Source organism: Osmerus mordax, unplaced genomic scaffold (genome assembly GCF_038355195.1).
Source record: "Osmerus mordax isolate fOsmMor3 unplaced genomic scaffold, fOsmMor3.pri Scaffold_83, whole genome shotgun sequence".
NCBI lineage: Eukaryota > Metazoa > Chordata > Actinopteri > Osmeriformes > Osmeridae > Osmerus > Osmerus mordax.
Window position 1 is genome coordinate 1 of NW_027120640.1, and position 18,110 is coordinate 18,110.

The 18,110-nt window shown below is 49.2% G+C and overlaps 2 protein-coding genes across 2 annotated transcripts; both read right to left on the reverse strand.

The window, feature by feature from the left end:
- Window positions 1-4,014: 4,014 nt before the first annotated feature.
- On the reverse strand, window positions 4,015-11,372 carry mllt1a (MLLT1 super elongation complex subunit a). Its single transcript, XM_067232287.1, is given in 20 exon segments — window positions 4,015-4,143; window positions 4,294-4,329; window positions 4,331-4,366; window positions 4,765-4,811; window positions 4,814-4,838; window positions 4,995-5,094; window positions 5,357-5,386; window positions 5,388-5,442; window positions 5,445-5,465; window positions 5,750-5,840; window positions 5,978-6,370; window positions 6,373-6,545; window positions 6,548-6,605; window positions 6,783-6,830; window positions 6,832-6,915; window positions 7,142-7,244; window positions 7,246-7,283; window positions 8,205-8,287; window positions 8,460-8,640; window positions 11,266-11,372. Coding segments are annotated over 20 exon segments (1,743 nt in total). The 5' UTR covers window positions 11,278-11,372.
- Window positions 11,373-13,754: 2,382 nt separating this feature from the next.
- acer1 (alkaline ceramidase 1) lies at window positions 13,755-17,021 on the reverse strand. Its single transcript, XM_067232288.1, has 7 exons — window positions 16,984-17,021; window positions 16,278-16,390; window positions 15,969-16,083; window positions 15,625-15,763; window positions 14,995-15,132; window positions 14,268-14,405; window positions 13,755-14,161 (listed from the first exon to the last, which is right to left on the reverse strand). The coding sequence occupies exons 1-7, from the start codon at window positions 16,988-16,990 to the stop codon at window positions 13,984-13,986; spliced, it is 828 nt and encodes a 275-aa protein (XP_067088389.1). The 5' UTR covers window positions 16,991-17,021; the 3' UTR covers window positions 13,755-13,983.
- Window positions 17,022-18,110: the final 1,089 nt, after the last annotated feature.

Consider the following 18,110-nt stretch of genomic DNA (forward strand, 5'->3'; position numbering starts at 1 on the left):
TTATACCTGAACCTAAACGCAGAGATGGGAAAGCCTTTTGTCTTTGGTATCTGGGTTGAAGAAAGCAAACAAATGTGATTGTCGCTGGAGAAATGTGATGAGCGGGGTTATTTTTAACTGGAGTTCTCAGTTTAACCGAATGTTCTCAGTGTGTATGTGACTGAAGAAATTAAAGTTATATGCTCCAATAAGAGAGGTCTGGTCCATTCATAAAAACAAAATGACATGTAATTAAAATATAAAATGCGGTGAAATATTTCTGTGCATTAGCAATATGTACATGAAGACAATGTCATTGAACAAGGCAAACAATCTTGCATTTGGGAAACAGCCAGAATAGAATATACTAGAAAGCATTTAGTTGAAGTTTAGTTGGTTCTTTTCCCTACTATCCATGTGACTTGTTGACTTCTGAATTACCTACATATTACACACACAAGAAAAACAAAAACATTTGATTTAAAAAAAAATATATATATATAAAATAAACTTTACCAATGAAATGACAGGTGCTAGGTAATAGACAGTACTCAATGACTTTATTAATAATATGATTTCCAAATAAAAACAAAGTAAAATTGTCCTTGTTCCAACTTGCACCGTTTGGCCACATGGTGGCCAGCATCCAAGTTTAAGATACCAAATCGCCTCGTTCTGCCACCTGGCTCACCACAGCGTTCAGCCACATAAACAGAAACACAACTCGCCTCCCCTCCCTCCCTCCCCCCTGACATCCCCTTGATAAATACAGCCTCCCCCCTGTCACAGACACATTTGACAACCACTGATACAAGAATCCCCCCCCCAACCTCCCTCCCAAATACAAGCCCCGCCCACACATTCCTCTCAGCATCTGGAGAAGGAGCCGAGAGTTTGCGAGTGACATTTACTGCTGGGTTTAGCCGGTCCACTTTTTGTTGTCCTGTTAAAATCCACACAGCAGATAGTCTACCTTTTGCTCATCATACAGTTATATATAATATAGCTTGAATTGAAATGCCTTCGTCCATCCCCTAACATGGTGCCACGGGGCGGCCATGTTCTACTCTGTCATCCAGGGAGATCAAAGGACTGAGGATGGATGGAGGTTGGAGCCTGGGCCTGGTTTTTTGTCTCCATGCCTTACAGAGTGCAGACCACTCGAACACCGCCTTGTACTTTTGAGTTCAAATAAACACTCAAGATATAACAAGACTAAAACGCATCAACAGAGAAACGTGCTCTCGTGTGATAAGTTTGCCGTTTCCAATCCAAAACCAGGCTTGAATCTCCACTAGGTATCTCCTGGGAATCCTTGTAATCCTCTCTCTCTCTCTCGTCTCCCTGATAAAGCATTGGAGGTTGAGATCTGAGATTGGGAGACTTGAGAGAGCGGGCGTGGGGCATGCCTCTCACTCTCATAGATGTACAGTACTTATACTGGATGGTATCAACATGATTAGCTCATACATGAAACACGTGTTCAATGTTGCTCGTACACCGTGACACACAACACAACATTCAGGAAACTTCTCCAGAACAGAACAGCTTCAACTGGCATGTTTCAGTATGTATAGTGACAAAACATGCCAATACAAATAAAAAACAATTAAATAAGAATTCTAAAAAATAAAAAGAAAGGTGGCAAAACAAAATCTGCTCATATCGTATTGCATGTAAATATTGTTAAAATTCTTAAAAATACAGTTTAGATAATTACTTAAGTACTGAAGTCACCACAGCCAAAAGTGCAGAGATCCATAAATAAAAACATTGAGTGTTGGTAGACAGTGGGGCTACTCTGGTAGCGCTGCCTCACGCCTGACCTTTTCACCCTTGTGCCCCCACGCCGTGACACAGGACAAACTGAAGTGCCCGATCAAAGGTCAAAGTTTCCTGAACTAGGACTAGAAGGTTAAAAGTTCACACATACACACTCGCACACACGGACTGGAAGGTTCCCTTTCCTCTCCCAAACACACATCATCACAATCACACAGTTGCAAAGTTCATTCTCAGTGATCACAACGAGGGAGTTTTGTTGACATAGGCACACCTAGACAGATAGGAGGGGGGGGGGCAGGGGGCAGACGCTGTTCCACGGTGACAAAGCCACATCGAGTCCTCGGCAACGGGCATTCACTACAGTCGGGCGGCGGGAGGGGGTTGCACACCTTGCAGAGCCGGGCAACAGAACGGACACATCTATTAAAGCTATCAGCATCAGAATAAATACAGAGTTAGTTAGAACAGAGGGGAGGGGGGGTGATGAGGGGGGGGGGGGGGGGGAGTCTCTCTGAGGCTGACCCATCCACAGAGGGGCGGAGGCAGGGGTCACAAAGGGGGCAGCTCTACAGCCCACACATCCAGAACCACCACACCACCAGATCACTGATGTCCCCTGGGGGAGCCAGGTCCAGAACAGGCCCGTGGGTCCACAGACCTGCTCCACCAAAACTACTGACTAGGGACAGGAAAAGTTTAAGACAAAACTGGATATTCAGGCTTCCCATTAACACTTGTTGAGAGGTGGGACGCTGCTGTTTAACCAGAGCTAGCGGGCGGCTAGCTAGGCGGCTAGCAGCACGGCCGTTCAGAGCGGGCTCTGTACAGGAAGGCACTAAGAGGGTAGTAGGTTTGTTGCTAGCCCTAGGAAATAAACAACCATACATTCATAGCTCACAGGTATCTGAACCGCAATCAAAAAATAATAAAATTGTGTCAAGTAGAAAAATAAAATGTAAAAAGAAAACACACACAAAAAAAAAAACAGGTGACCCTTGACCCCCCCGGTAGTTCTGATCTGAGAGCCTATGGCTGCTTTCCCCCCTCCACTTAAAGGCAATTCAGAAGTGACCCCTTCCCAGCTTAGTCCCTGACCAGTGGAGCCCTTTCATGCACGTGGGGTCTGGGAGGAGGAAGGGGGGCTGGGAGGGGAGGAGGGGGGCTGGGGGGAGGAGGGGAGGAGGTGGGCTGGGGGGGGAGGGGTTGAGGTCAAGACTCTGTGAGGGGGAAGAAGTGGGAACAGCAGACATCCACACAAGAGACGAGACACATCCGAAAACACACTAGCCAACTGGCACTAACAACGTGTGTGTGCGTGTGCTGGGGGTACACAGACATGGAAGCCAGATGCGTGTGTGCGTATGCGTGTGTGTGGATCACTACAGGACGCTGCTTGTGCTCAAGGCTCAGAACACTGAAAAAGTTACTAACCACACAGGCATCATCTCAGCCACACCACACACACCACACACACACACACACACACACACACAAAAAGGAATATGCCGACAGAGAAATGAACTCCAGCTGAGAGCAGAGGAAGGGGGGGGGGGCGGGGGGGAGGAGTGTTGTGCTGAGTAAGGGAGTGCAAGTGTGGGGGAGGGAGGAGCATGTTGGGTTTGCAAAGGCTAGAGTGGGTGAAGGAGGGAGGGGAGCAGGGAGGAGAGGGGGGGGGGGGGGGGGGGGGGGGGAGGAGAGCGGTCACATTCCACAGTTCTACAGACAGGCTCAAAACCAGAAACATATAGAATACATCCCAGGCAGACTAGACACACCAGCTCTAAGCCTGTCCTCTCAGCCCAGCGTGGTACAGTCTAGCCTAGTACAGTACAGTCTGTACAGCCCAGTCTAGTACAGTACAGCAGAGTACAGTACAGTCCAGGCAAAGGAACAGCTGCTCTCATGCCACTCTGCATTGCTATTTCTTTAATCCAGTCCTTCCCTTCCTCCTCCTCGCTTGGTCCTCCACAGCGCCTGCTCTGATTTGGTGTGTCAGAGTGTGTGTGTGTGTGTGTGTGTGTGGTGTCTCTTCAGTTTCGCCTGTTCTTCCACATCGCCTGTCAGGTTTGGTGTGTGTGTGTGTGTGTGTGTGCGTGAGCTCTCTGGTTCAGTACAGTCTGGTGTGAGCGCGTGAATGTGCACGTGTGGGCTGCTCTCTGGGTCCAGCCCAGTCTGGTGGGGGGTGGTGGCGGGGGGTCGGGGGGGCCGTGGAGCCCCGCGGCCCCCCCGACCCCCCCGCGGGCCCCCCCGTCACGTGGCCGTGGCCTCCAGGTAGCTCTGTAGTTTGCGAACGGTCGACTCGTCCAGGGAGAACAGGTCGAAGTCGAAGGTGGTGTTGGTGACGTTGAAGTGGCCCGTCTCCTCGATCAGGTTGACGATCTGATTGGATGAGGGCGGAAGGAGGGGGGTGAAGGAGGGGGCGGGGTTAGTGGCGCGTTGTCAAAAGAGCTTTTGCCCCCAGGGTGACCTGCGTTACATCTCCGTGAGCGCACGCACACCACACACACACACACACTAATGCACACACACCTGCTGCAGGACGTTGCGCTCTCTCAAAGCCATCAGCCCTGCGGTGGAGGTCCACCAGCTCCTCTGTGTAGGCCTGGAGAGAGGAGAGAGAGACAGACAGAGACACACAGAGAGAGAGAGAGAGAGAGAGAGAGAGAGAGAGAGAGGAGAGAGAGAGAGAAGAGAGGGTTTAGCAGAGAGAGAGAGAGAGAGAGAGAGTTAGCAGAGAGAGAGAGAGAGGGAGAGAGAGTTAGCAGAGAGAGAGAGTTAGCAGAGAGAGAGAGAGTTAGCAGAGAGAGAGGGGAGAGAGAGTTAGCAGAGAGAGAGAGGGGGGGAGAGAGACACACAGAGAGAGAGAGAGGGGGGGAGAGAGACACACAGAGAGAGAGAGTGAAGAGAGAGAGAGAGTTAGCAGAGAACCTGGTAGAGAGCACACTCTGGAGGTGTTGGGTCATGGTGTGTGAGATGCAAAGAAAAGAAGCTTTGATTTACCCTTCCTACCTTGTCGTATCCCTTCTTCAACACCTTCTCCGGGCGACAGATGTCTGACTCTTTCTGCCCGACACCTGCAGGGAACGGACAGATGATGGGGTGTTCAGACAGGAAGGGCAGTCATGTTTGCTCATTCGGGAACCGCTGAATCGACGGCTCTCGAGTCGACAATTGACGGAGCTGGCCAAAGTCTGTGACGGACGGGTGAGCGTCCAATCGGGGAGCCTCACCTTGTTATTGGAGGAGCTGTGTTTGGGCGGGGCGGGGGCGGGGTCTCGACTGGGCCGGTGAGAGCCGTCGCTGCTGTCGCTCTCGCTGTCCAGACTGAGCCTGACCAGGGAGGGGGAGTGGTTACTCTCTGACACACCACACTGGGGGTTTTTACTAACCATTTAAAGAGTTGTTGTGGGTGAGTGTGTAACCTCAGCGATCATAAACAAGTTTCATGTGTGTGTGTGTGTGCATTTTCAACAACCGTTCTAAACAGGTTTCTCTTCTAGGTTTCTATCACTGTTTCGAGGCCTCGGAGGTTTCTGGGCAGACAGAACACAGAGATCAACAGCAGCATCGTCAAGCTCACGCTCGCTCTCACCGAGAGTCGCGATTGGGCGGGTTGTCTTGACGGCGTGCCGTCCTCCGAGCTGCTGTCGTCGTCGTCCGACTCCTCCGACTGCAGGTCTCCACCATGGACCTCAGGGGCCCTGGAGGAGAGGGAGGAGGGGAGAGGGAGGAGGAGGGGAGAGAGGGAGGAGGAGGGGAGAGGAGGAGGGGAGAGAGGGAGGATGGGAGAGGAGGAGGAGGGGAGAGGGAGGAGGAGGGGAGAAGGAGGAGGGGGGGACAGGGAGGAGGGGAGAGGGAGGAGGAGGGGAGAGAGGGAGGAGGGGAGAGAGGGAGGAGGGGAGAGGGTCATTATGTGTGAAGCCCTGGAACACAGCAGCACCCAGAAACAGGGCCCGGTGGGCGGGACCTGGTGGGCGGGGCCTACCTTGGCCTTGCTTCTGGCCAGGCTCAAAATCCGAGTCCGAGCTGGAGTCCGAGCTGGAGCTGGAGTTAGAGGGGCTGGAGGGGGCTGACTGCTGCAGGAGCGAGAGAGAGAGAGACACCGAGAAAGAACGAGAGAAGAGAGAGGGAGAAACATCGAGAGTTCAGCGATGTGTCATTGGTTGGCTCCACCCAGGGGAGAGGCCCAGTGAGGCCAGCGGCTCGTCCTCACCTCTGATTTAGACGAGGCTTCGTCCTCCGAGTTCGACTCGTCCGACTCGGGCGGTTTCTTGGGCTCCTTGGGCTCTGGGAGTCGGCCTTGTTCTTTGGGCCAGAGGCCCTTCACCTTCAGGGGCTTCTCTCCGAATAGGGGGGCAGCGGCCACCGACGAGGAGGAGACCCGAGGTGGGGCCCCCTTGGGCCCCTCGGAGCTGCCCTTCTTGGGCTTCTTGGTGCTGGGCTTGGGGGACTCCACCGTGGAGGGCCGCTTCCCGGGGGCTTTGGACTCCGGTGGGGGGGGCCCCCCTCCCCCGCTCCCCCCTCCCTTGGGCGACATGCCCTCCTTCAGGGTGAGCTTGGGCTCCTTGAAGGCGGCCTTGGGCACAACCTTTGCCCTCGTCCTTGACCTTTGACGTCGGCGGGCTTCTTGGAGGACGAGGAGGACGAGGAGGAGGGCTCCCGGGCGCTCTTGCTACTGCCGCTGCTTCCTCCGCCACCCCCTCCCCCTCCGTCGCGGTCGCTGTCGCCCTTGGACGTGGCCTTGCTCTCGGAGTCCTTGCGGGGCCGCTCGCGGTGCTCCTGGTCAGCTTGTGGGGCTTGGGGGCTTTACTGCTGCTCCCACTGCCCTCCTTACTGGGCTCCTGCTGGGGGAGAGACACACCAGATGTCTCCACTGGGTCTATGTCATTCTACCTATGTATCTATAGTCTTGTGTTTATGTCGTGGAGGAAAAACTCTATCAACAAATGAAAATCATCGTTGTTGCGAATGGGGTGGATAAGAGGTGTAGACCAGAGACAGGGAAAGGGCTGTCTAACCTTGGATCCATGGGAGGAGGTCTTGGCCTTCTTGGGGTCTGAGAAGGGCGGGGGATGGAGGGGATGGTGGGGAGGATGGGTAGTCTGGGCTGGGCCTGGAGACGGCTTCCGCCCCCTCTGGGACCACCATCACCTAGAGAGGACAGGGGGGGGACAGAATGTCAACAAACAGAGAAAGAACTAACTTCAGAGAGAGAGAGAAAGGGAGACACGAAAATAGACTTGCAAAAACAGACGATGCAAAACCAGTAGACAGCTAATCCCTTCCCACAACCAAACTCTCACCACCCCCCTCCCCCGCCCCTCCCCTCCTCGACCCCCACCCCTCCGCGTCCCTCGGACCCCGTTCCAAACCTCACCCCTCCGGCCTTGACCAGCTTCCTCCTGAATTCCCGGGTGGGGTTGTTGAAGGTGAGCTTCTCGCAGCGCAGGTGGTTGACCGGCGGGTTGCCTCCAGGTTCAGAAGAGGTCGTAGTTGAAGCAGACCTTCTTTGGCTCCTCCTGGAAAGGGTTTCACAAGCTCCGTGAGCCGTCTCCCGTTATCAGCCTATCAGATAACAGTTACTGGCTCTACCCACTGCCTAGTCAATAACAGGCATACCTGGAGTATGTGTACACACACTTCTCAAAGACACACACAGCACAAAGAATTCCGCACTAGGGGAAACGGCATCCTCACACACACACACACGGAAGCCACGGCTATGTGGTGAAGAGATAGAAAACGTGTCTCCTCTCCTTCCATACTTCCACAGCGAGGCGGGGTCGGAAAGTCAAAGCACAAATAGAACATCAATTTCATGTCCTTTTAACTGTCCAACAGGGGATTAAGGAGCAGGAGGCCGTGCCTCAGCCTCCTGCTCCACGGAGACACTCCACACCTGCACACCCATAAAGGGAAGATGAAAATAAGAAATGTGCCGGGATCTCCCGCCCCCGCTCCCGCTCCCCGCCCGCCTGGAACCTTGCCCTGGTTATTAAAGCTCTCCTCTCAGGTGTCCCAGGCGGTGGCTGGGTACGAGGCTGATCCCAGAGAGGGGAGAGACAGCCAGGGGGGGCCCCGGCAGAGCCCCCGGCAACAGCCCGCGTCGAAGGAAAACTCCTGCTTGTGCCCGTCTCTCTTTCCTGGCTCGCCGCGCGGTGTAAACAACCAGGCTCAGGCTCTGTGGGTATCCACTCTCCAGGGAAGGAGCCCATGTGACACCGAGCCATTTCCTGAGGGAGCCACGGCGCCTTTTGGCGCAGGGCTCGCCTGACGAAGAAGAGAAGCTCTTCCGCGACACTTACCTCGTTCTGGAAAAGGACACCTCGGCAAACAGTGAGGAGCCCCGCATCGCTCGGCGGCAGAGCCTTCTGCAGCCCACCCGACGAGTCACTAAAACGAGTATTAAAACGGGATGACACGACATGAGGTGAGGTTACCTTGTTTTTGAAGTAGACCTCGATAGGCATGAGGAACCCGGCGTAGCCCGACTCCTCGACTTTGTAAGGTGGCTCCTTGCAAACTGCAGAGAGAAAACACACAGCCGTCAGTAAGGCAACAGGCGGGGGGGGGGGGGGGGGGGGACGCCACGGCAACAGGGTCTCACATCAGTCGGACGCGGTTAAGACACAACGGGGGGGGGGGGGGGGGGGGGGTCCTGTGGTCGAAAGCGGTCCTCCTCCGCACGCGCTCACCTCTCTTGGGTTTGGGGAAGCTTTCGTGGAGCCTGAAGACCACCTTCTCCACGAAGTGCTGGATGTCTCCCGTCTCGGGCCCCCGGACGAACACCATCCAGTCGTGGGTGAACCCCTCCGAGGTCACCTTCTTCCTGAGGAGGGCTCGGTGACCAAGCTCCAGCTTCACCTGCACGGTGCACTTCAGCGGCACACGGGGGGTGGGGGGGTGGGAGGTGGGGGGGGGGGGGTGGTAACCGTTAGAAATACTGTCCACAGCAACGACAAAACACTCGATATGTGCGTTAAATAAACCCCCCTGCCACCGCTACACACCTGACTGAAACAGAACTACCACTCATACACCAAACCTGCACAACAGGACAGAGGTCTAGGCATACTAAAATGGGGACAACTCCTAGGTAAACACTGGGGTTGGTAAGGGGGGGGGGGGGGGGGGGGGGGGGGGGGGGGGAACGGGGGGGTGCACGGGACACACTTTATGCCCGGGCCTGAAGAATGCAGAGATTTGGCTCCTACTCTGTGCTGCCCATGGGCTGGAACTGGGTGGGGGGATTAGGAGACAGGATTGAGATGAGCTGGTCTGGCACTCTCAGGCTCCCCCCCCTCTCTCTCTCTCTCTCTCTCCCTCCCCCTCTCTCTCTCCCTCCCTCCCCCCTCTCTCTCTCTCTCTCCCTCCCCCTCTCTCTCTCTCTCTCCCTCCCCCTCTCTCTCTCTCTCCCCCTCCCCCTCTCTCTCTCCCTCCCTCTCTCTCTCTCCCTCCCCCCCCTCTCTCTCTCTCAAACACACAGACAGACAGAGGCCCCCTCCTCTCCCTGGCGTCTTGCCCGGTCATTCTGTGGCGGCAATGCCCTTTAACTCCAGGCCCTACCACACCCTCAGCCAGCCTGCAGCCCCCCCAGCCTCCACCCCCCACAACCCCGCCAAGCAGCCACCCAGAACCCTCTGGCTTTAACACTGCCCCCAGAGCACAGGCAGTTCTACCCCATAGAAGCCACACACTACTCTATAGAACACACACACTACTCTATAGAACACACACACTACTCTGTTAGAACACACACACTACTCTTTAGAACACACACTACTCTACATAACCCACACACTACTCTCTAGAACACACACACTACTCTTTAGAACACACACTACTCTCTAGAACCCACACACAACTCTTTAGAACCCACACACTACTCTTTAGAACCCACACACTACTCTTTAGAACCCACACACTACTCTCTAGAACCCACACACTACTCTCTAGAACCCACACACTACTCTTTAGAACCCACACACTACTCTTTAGAACCCAGACAACACTACCCCAAATAACTACTCGTTGCACAGACACAACACCATAACCAACATACCACCATTCTCGGATTTGATAAGACTGATATCATTACGTTCACTTTCCAGTAACAATAAGACACATCAATAAAAAAGAAAGAGGACGTTGCAGGTTTGTTCACCCCTTGGCAGATATCCCTTTAAGAAACAAGGCACCACCATGCGCCTTGGGAATAGTCTAACAACCATAATGACCAAACTAATCCCCACCAAGGGGGGCAAAATCAACTGAAACTCTCCTTTGAAGACAGACACTAAAGAAGAGACAAAATGTTGCCCAACTACACCCCCCCCCAGTCTCACTGGAGGTCTGTTCCTCAAAGTAGACCAGTCACAAAGTCGCACTCACTTCACAGGACATGGTTTGATATTGGAGTATAAATCAGGAAATGATAACATGTCCATCTCATGTAACAGTGAACCATGATTCCATATTGGTACGAAACCAATGAAGTTCTACGGTCAGCATATTCTGCTATAATAGTGAGCAGCTTTCTACCAACGTTCTCTCAGTCCAATGACGGATTCTCAGCAATATTTCCGAATGAATGGCGCCCGGACAAAGCTTACCAAAATGTCAAGTAGTGCAGGCTTATGTTTATCAGATAAGAAGAGCATTTGCGAGTAGCTTGTCATGAGTTGACCTTTTCTTCATGGTTACCATGCGTGTGACGGAATGAGTCTTATTTCTCGAAGTCGGGGTGGAAATTCCACTGTTCATCACACGTGATAAGTTGTGAGATCATTTGACAATTCGATTATCAATTCCGAACAGTTTAACGCGGCTTTGGTCAAAGTTCAAACATAAGATTTGGAAACTATGACAATATTTTATCTCTAGTTACAAGTTGGACTTGTTTCCAATATTATCATCATGAGTGCTGAACAGGCGGTTGTTTAAAATGTCATATGATATTGATTCAACCCCTCGATCCCAATTACTTGCCGTTAAGGTACACACCCCTCCTCCCTCCACCCCAAACCTGAAGAAGGCGATCCTTTCCACCGGCGCCTTAGCCGCTTCGGCTAAGTTGCTAGCCAGCTAGCAAGCGAAGGGCCGAGATCTTTAAACCCAAGCATGAAGCGAGTGTTAAAAATGGTTGTAACCAGGTTATGAGATGCAGTGCTAATGCCTTTCAACATGGCTACAGGGCCAGAAAATAGCACCAGGTGAAAATCCCTTTGTGTGCCCGACAGTGTGGCTAACCAGTTAGCTATGCACTGCTGAATGAGGCTAGCTACGTTAGCCAGCCCGCTATGTCTGAATACCGATGTACTGTGCCTGTGCGTGTGTGTGGCTGCTAGCGAGCAGCACAGCTCCGTGAGCCAACCAACTATGAGTTCGATTAGCAGGATTTTTTCACGAGCACAGGGCATTCATTCCTGTCCCGGGCGCAGCCCTCGAGCATTTTTCGAATGAACGTTTATAAAGCGCAGGGGGACACAAAAGTCACATTACCTGATTCTCCATGATTCTCTGGCTTCAGTGATTGTTCTATTTATTTACAGCAGCGTTTCGCGAGGTTGTTCCCAGCTCTTCATTGTGTGTCAACTTCAGCCTATAACCGGAAGCCAGACGGTACCCCTCCCCTTCCAGACGGCTGCTGGCATGCGACCAAAACAGAAAGCTTTCTCATCCAATCAGATGTTCTGAAGTTTAAGCTACTCGTATCTAACCAACCAAAACTATTTAGAGGTGGGACTTCTCACGGGCATCAAATACAATTCAAGAGCTCTGCAGCGTCTTGATAAAACAATACAGGTTGAAAAAAACACTCGCCTAAGACAAAATACAAACGTAAAAGACAAGGCATTCGATCGAATGATTTCCAATATTCGTATATAGGCTACTTCTTTTTACGAATGTATTAAGGTTCTATGTTTTTAAATTTAATTTCAAACTAGCTCATAACTGTGCATCCCGACTTTCTATTCTACATAATCAAAACTTTCCAAAACATTTTAGGATATTTTCAGATAAAATCCAGTTGTGTTTTTAAAGTTAGGCCTATTTATAGACATGACAAACACTCGACAAAATCAATCACAGTTCTACCATAAATCCGGTACTTTTGTCTTGAGCTACTTCTCTCTTTTTTTGAAATGTAACACAATACACATCTTTTAACAGACATGAACAATCTGCTTAGTTTGCTGCCTCGAATGGGATGGGGCACTGGTTCAATTCCAACCACATCATCTGAATAGAGCAGCGGGGGCTCTCATAAAAGTTGCCTATTTAAGACCAGTAAACTGGCAGTGCAGGACCACTGCAGGGAAGAATTTGGGATGAAAACTTTGATGTGAGATTAACAAGCCACTGCTATTGACCAGGAGAACACAACTCTCTCTCCCTCCTCCCCCCCCCCCCCTCTCTCTCTCTCTCTCTCTCTCTCTCTCCCTCTCTCTCTCTCTCTCTCTCTCTCTCTCTGCCTTTCCCCTCCAGTCAGTCACAAGGATCTAGACTCAGTCTCAGTCAGTCTCATCAGTGTTTTGGCTGCAAGACATATGAATGCTGAGATTCAATCTGTCCCCCATTTTGTTTATATGAATATGAATTATTGGTACATTAACACATTCTGCTGCACTTTCTCTATGCACTTATTTGTACGTCACTGTCGATAAAAGAATCTGCCAAATTATCAAAATGTAAATCTGACGTATATTTTTACACTGGAATTGTCTTTGTTTGAAATACACATTTTAAAAAGTCCCACAAAACAGGTCAGAAACTTTCAGTTCAGTGACGATTTTAATCCAGCAGTTCATTTTACTCAATAATCCATACAAAAACACATGAATGAGCTCCAGCAAATGTCCAGTGGAATATATAACATCCTAGTACACATGTAAAGACCTGAGACTGAAAAACAACAATAGGATTAATATCCCTGCACCAATAACAAACACTATATATTTTGTTAACAAGGTTATTAAAACAACTTCAAGTAAAGGTGACTTCCTCTATGCACTGTAAACGAATTGCACACCTTAACACAAAGATACTGTGTCAAACTAATCTGAGTGGCTCGTCAAAACTTTCGATTCACCAATAACGTTGTGGAGAGTCAGATGGCTGAGCGGTGAGGGAGTCGGGCTAGTAATCTGAAGGTTGCCAGTTCGATTCCCAGCCGTGCCAAATGACGTTGTGTCCTTGGGCAAGGCACTTCACCCTACTTGCTTCGGGGGGAATGTCCCTGTACTTACTGTAAGTCGCTCTGGATAAGAGTGTCTGCTAAATGACTAAATGTAATGTAAATGTGTTGCCGTCTATCTCCAGATTGAATACAGTGTGGACTGTTTAAAAACTATTAAAAGCCCTTGGATTGGTTGAGATTCAGCCCTAAGGCTCATCCTGAAAATAAAATAATCTCAGTGCTTGTGCTCTCCCTTCAGTCCAACAGGATGTCATGCAAAAACATACATAACAACATGGAACTAAGACCATTATGTACAGACTATGCATTTGTGCATGCACAGTGTAAGACAATAGCAAAAACTACATATTTTATATAAAATTCATACAAATATACTTTAACATTTCACCTTTTTCACCTGCATTTTCACCAAATGCAGGCCTATTAGAGGTCACCAGAAGCAGTCATAAGAAGATTGGTGATTCGGCCTTTGTCAATTACGCCCCAAAACTATGGAACAAATTACCCATACATATTAGGGAAGCAAACACTCTAGACATTTTTAAAAGACAGCTTAAAACCTACCTTTTTACCGAAGCATTTAAGTAATTTTATCTCAAAAGGGTTTTCCTACTTTTAAAGTTGTTTTCTCTCTTGAACAGAGATCTTATTGGGATTTTTATTTTTGTTTGAATTGTTTATCACTTGTATTATTGTTTTTATTGATTTTATGTAAAGCACCTTGAGCTACAATTCTTGTATGAAATGTGCTATATAAATAAAGTCTTACTTACTTACTTACTTACTTTTCTTGCATTAATGTCTTTCATAAAGAATGCAGTTAGTGAAATCTTACTACACATGCCAATTATTTGAACGGGCATCGATTCAAGTGTTTTTATCACATAACAAACTAACAGACAAACATTGTTTTGTTTTTTTCAAACCGGTATGCATGAAACTGCATCACACAATCATCACCAAAGCCCTCGGCAAGTCTCTTGTCTTGGAGAGGATGAGGTCTGTGCCGCGGAGGATCTCTAGCAGCGTTTGTGTGTCTTGGCACTACCTCTCAGGACGATGTAAGGCAAGCCCACTGCCCATTTGTTGCAAGGCCAGTACTGGAGTCCCGGCAGAGAGTAGGGAATCTCATAGGTGGCATCCAGGTAGGCCACCAGAGTGCTGGCATAGGCCACAGCCACCACAATCAGTATGTGCCTGGAAAAGAGAATCCGCATAGATGTAAGGTGTTCTTTGAGTGCTGTGAAAGGCGGATAAAAGGCATTATTATTATTATTATTATTATTGTTATTATTATTATTACCAGATCCCATGCAGGTAGCAGAAGTCGAGCTTCTGCCAGAAACTGCATCCGAAGCGGTCACTTATCCAGCAGGAGATGGCCAGCACCCACAGCCCCACGGAGGAGCGAGCCAGCTGGAGGACCTTGGGGTCTGCACAGCTGAGGACAGTGGACAACAGTGAGGCTGGAAGGATGATCACTCTTACCTCTGTACATTTTATATGTGATTCATTTAGAAGAACAGGTTTTCTTTTTAACATGGGGGGGGGGGGGGGGTGAGGGGGAGGTGGGGGGTGGGGGGATGTAGCATTAAGATAGTATTGATATATTTATACAGACATTTTTTCTCTGTTATATTCCAAGGCAGAGTTTGTTGCTTCATTTGTTGCTGCTATTTCATTGCTGCTATTGTGTTTGTTGTATCTGTTGTGTTTGTGTATCTGTTGTGTTTGTGTATCTGTTGTGTGTGCAACCTCTGTTTTTCTGTATTCTGCACCTTCGCATATGGAGTTACCTGAACACCTGAATTTCCTTTGGGATTAATTAATTGGCATGAGTTAAATGAATAAATAAAATTGAACTGTACTGAAGTAAATCGAATTGAATATTATCTAACTGAACTGAAGTAAATGGAATTGAATATAATCTAACTGAACTGAATTGAAATTAAATGAATAGAATTAAACTGAATTGAAAAGCAGAGTGCATGCAGGCAGCAAGAGCTGCTGTGGGATTTGAACCCGTGTACCTTCTCATCTCCACGCCCAGACAGAAGAGGACGTGAACGGCGAAGCAGTTGAGGGCGTAGGCGTTGGCGGTGGGCTTCACAAAGCACGACAGCGTGGTCACCACGGTGATCGCCAGGATCATCTTGGAGAAGCTGGCCCTGAAGGAGAAGCGGAGGGAAGGATGCAGAGACACAGAGCAATGAACTTCCTCATCTCACTTTGATAAGGGCTCAGGAAGGAAAAATCAATGTGAGGTATTGACCCAGGGCTTTGCTTGCAAATTGTTGAGCTTCTTCTAACAGCCTCATTAATATTTTATGATTTTTTTTTCTCCCCACCCTGTCTTTAAATATTAACTCAGTGTTCAGACGTAGCCCAGGAACCCCTTACTCTCCTACTGCCCAGTCAACACAGATCTGTGCCGGTCTGCGGCTCTGTGTCCTGGCCCTGCACAGATTCAGTTTCAGCCTGGCCATGCCTGTAAAAAGATCCTCTCATTCTGTCGCGTCTAATTAAAGGAATGTGGCGTGCGCCGGCGTTTGTTCAGAGAGGAGAAAGAAAGGAGGAGGCGTGATCCTGCAGAGTGACGGGGCGGCGCCAACGCCGGAGCTAAGGTAAACACAAGGGTAAACTTCTCCGTGGCGACGTACCTGTCCTTCACAAAGGAGGGGAAATGTTGCCTTGGGAACCAGAGGGCATAGCCCAGGGCCAGCACCCACAGGATCGATAGCTCATCCAGCATCTGACCCATGAAACTCAGGGTCATGTGGAAGTACATGGAGAACAGGCCTGCATGGGGAAAGAAAACAGGTTGGGACCTCGTCAACACACAGGGGGAAGATGCATGACTTCAGCCAACTATGTTGTCATATCACAAGACTACAATTTAGGGTAGATTGATATAGCCTACAGTGTGTTTAGTTTCACAACACCCCATAAAGTTGGGTAAGGTCAGAGCAAAAAGTTAATATGGTTGAGGAAAGACAACACACACCCACAAAGATCATCATGGTCCAGACCAGGTGGATGGCCAGGTTCCTCTCCTTGGCGTAGGGGTGCAGGAGGTACAGCATGATCGGAGATATGATGAAGAAGATGAAACTGCTCGTCTACGTGAGAGGTGATGAGAAGACGAGAAGTACAAGTTAAGTGTAGTCGCTATGTAAAAACTCAACAGATGAAACAATGCCAAAATACCCCAAAACACCGTATATGTGTGCCCTGGATGAACAGACATAGAGAACAACGTTTATGTGGTTATTTCAGCATTTTCAAATAGCACACAAACGGTCCGCATTCTTACCGTGTTAAAGTATTCGACAATGTGTTCGGAATGTTTGTAGTTATCTTCACACCAATCCAGATCTGAACTCTCATATGAAAAGACACCTGCCATCTTCTCAGCGGAGTAGAACGCTTTAAGAGGGAACGGCAAAAAAGTGCTTTTAAATCGTCAAACGTTAGTCTACTTCTTTTCTATTGTTTTCCCTGTAGTTTGGATTCGCAGTGCCAGTAACTATGTTAACAAAGCATAGCTGGAACTGATAACATTAATTTCAGTTGTCTGTTATGCTCTGTTCTGGAGATAAACAACAGTCCAACTAGTGGTTGCCTTATCACCGGCTCACCCAATAGCTCCCACGTTCCTTTGCAGTAGGGGGTAGCCTGCATTGTAATAATGTTACTATAACATGCCACCGACACTGTGCCTATCTTAAAGAAATAGGCCACTCGTTGTAATTCATAAAATCTGCATAAATATTTGAAACAGGGAACATCATTTTGGTACAGAAGATACAAACCGGATTAAGTGCGTTGATTCTATTTAAAAGGTGACCGTGGAATTTACCCAATATAGATTTTTTCTACTTTTCGTGTGGATTAGCTTTTCGGCGGTCGCCAATAAATTAGTAGCCTACATTTCAACATCATGACATTCTTAAACGAGATCTCAAGCGTATAAAATAGACTACCAAAAAGATAATCCATAAATACAGGTTTGCGCTTACCTCCCATGCTGATATCAACCGCTCTCCTTCAATCTCCCAGTTCCCGAGTGGCAGGTGGATTTAAGTAAAATAGAAATGCCCCCGATCCTGTTGCACTGGTCCAGGCTGTGACATCACAACCCAGCATGGCAAGTAATACTGATGTGTGAAGCTGAATGAACAGTCACGTTACTGGTCCAGTTGTCAGTTTGACTTGTCTGTGCAGAAGCTTTGCGCGTTGACAGGAGAATGGATGATGCGCCCAAGCAACCTCTTGCTGATCGTAACAGTAGCCTACTGTCTTTGGTGAGAAACAATAGGCCTGCCGTAACACACATCTTTTGAAACACCGATTCTATAGTTAACCACCGTTTTCGGTTCATTGAAGCAATAATCTAATAATAGAATGAACTGACAACGATCTTTCGCATTAGGCTAATGTCGGTTTCTACGTTTAAACGGCTCATTAATGGGTCCCCTAGCTCGATGTCTGATGGACTGCCTCGACATCATCAATGCTCTTGCCTCTGACTGACTGATGGAACCGGCAGCCAATGGTTAGTGGCACACGTGTTTCCATCACTCGGTTCTTCGGGTTTTCGAGAAGCAAAATCTATTCCTGCCAAGGCTCAGCGCATTCCTGTAGGCCTACAAATAAGGTTTCAATGGAAATCACTGTTAAAGGCCGTTTTTCCGGTACTCCGGTTTAGCAGTAATCAAGTAGATCTTGTTTAACCACTGCAGATTCATTCTATAAATCTCGCCCCCCCCCTCTCTCATTCATCCTTTAAGACACACACACACACAGAAACACATTATTCTGCACCTTTTGCACCATGTTTTCCCCATCCTCAGCCTCGGTGTGTGTGAAATTGATAGGTAATCATTAGAACCAAGTTTGCCATTCATATCATTTTTTACGCACCTCCATTCGGTGAGCTCACCTGTTCCACCTGCATTACTGCACCTAGACCTGTTAGTGTACAAACTTAGCTTCCATCCTCTGTGAGCAGCACATGAGCAACATGTTTCTGACATCAACCTCGGTCTCTTGCACCGCCCCACACACACACACACACACTCGTATACACCATAGACACATCCCTGTTGAATGCCCAGTGTTGTGGTGCAGTGCTAAGCCTGGGGGT

Excerpts from the sequence above, each read along its gene's own strand:
- acer1 (XM_067232288.1), bottom strand. Across the intron at positions 15,133-15,624 it reads CCCTCCTTTGTGAAGGACAG|GGCCAGCTTCTCCAAGATGA; the intron begins GTACGTCGCCAC and ends CTTCTCCTTCAG. Across the intron at positions 14,406-14,994 it reads CTGGGCGTGGAGATGAGAAG|CTGTGCAGACCCCAAGGTCC; the intron begins GTACACGGGTTC and ends CACTGTCCTCAG.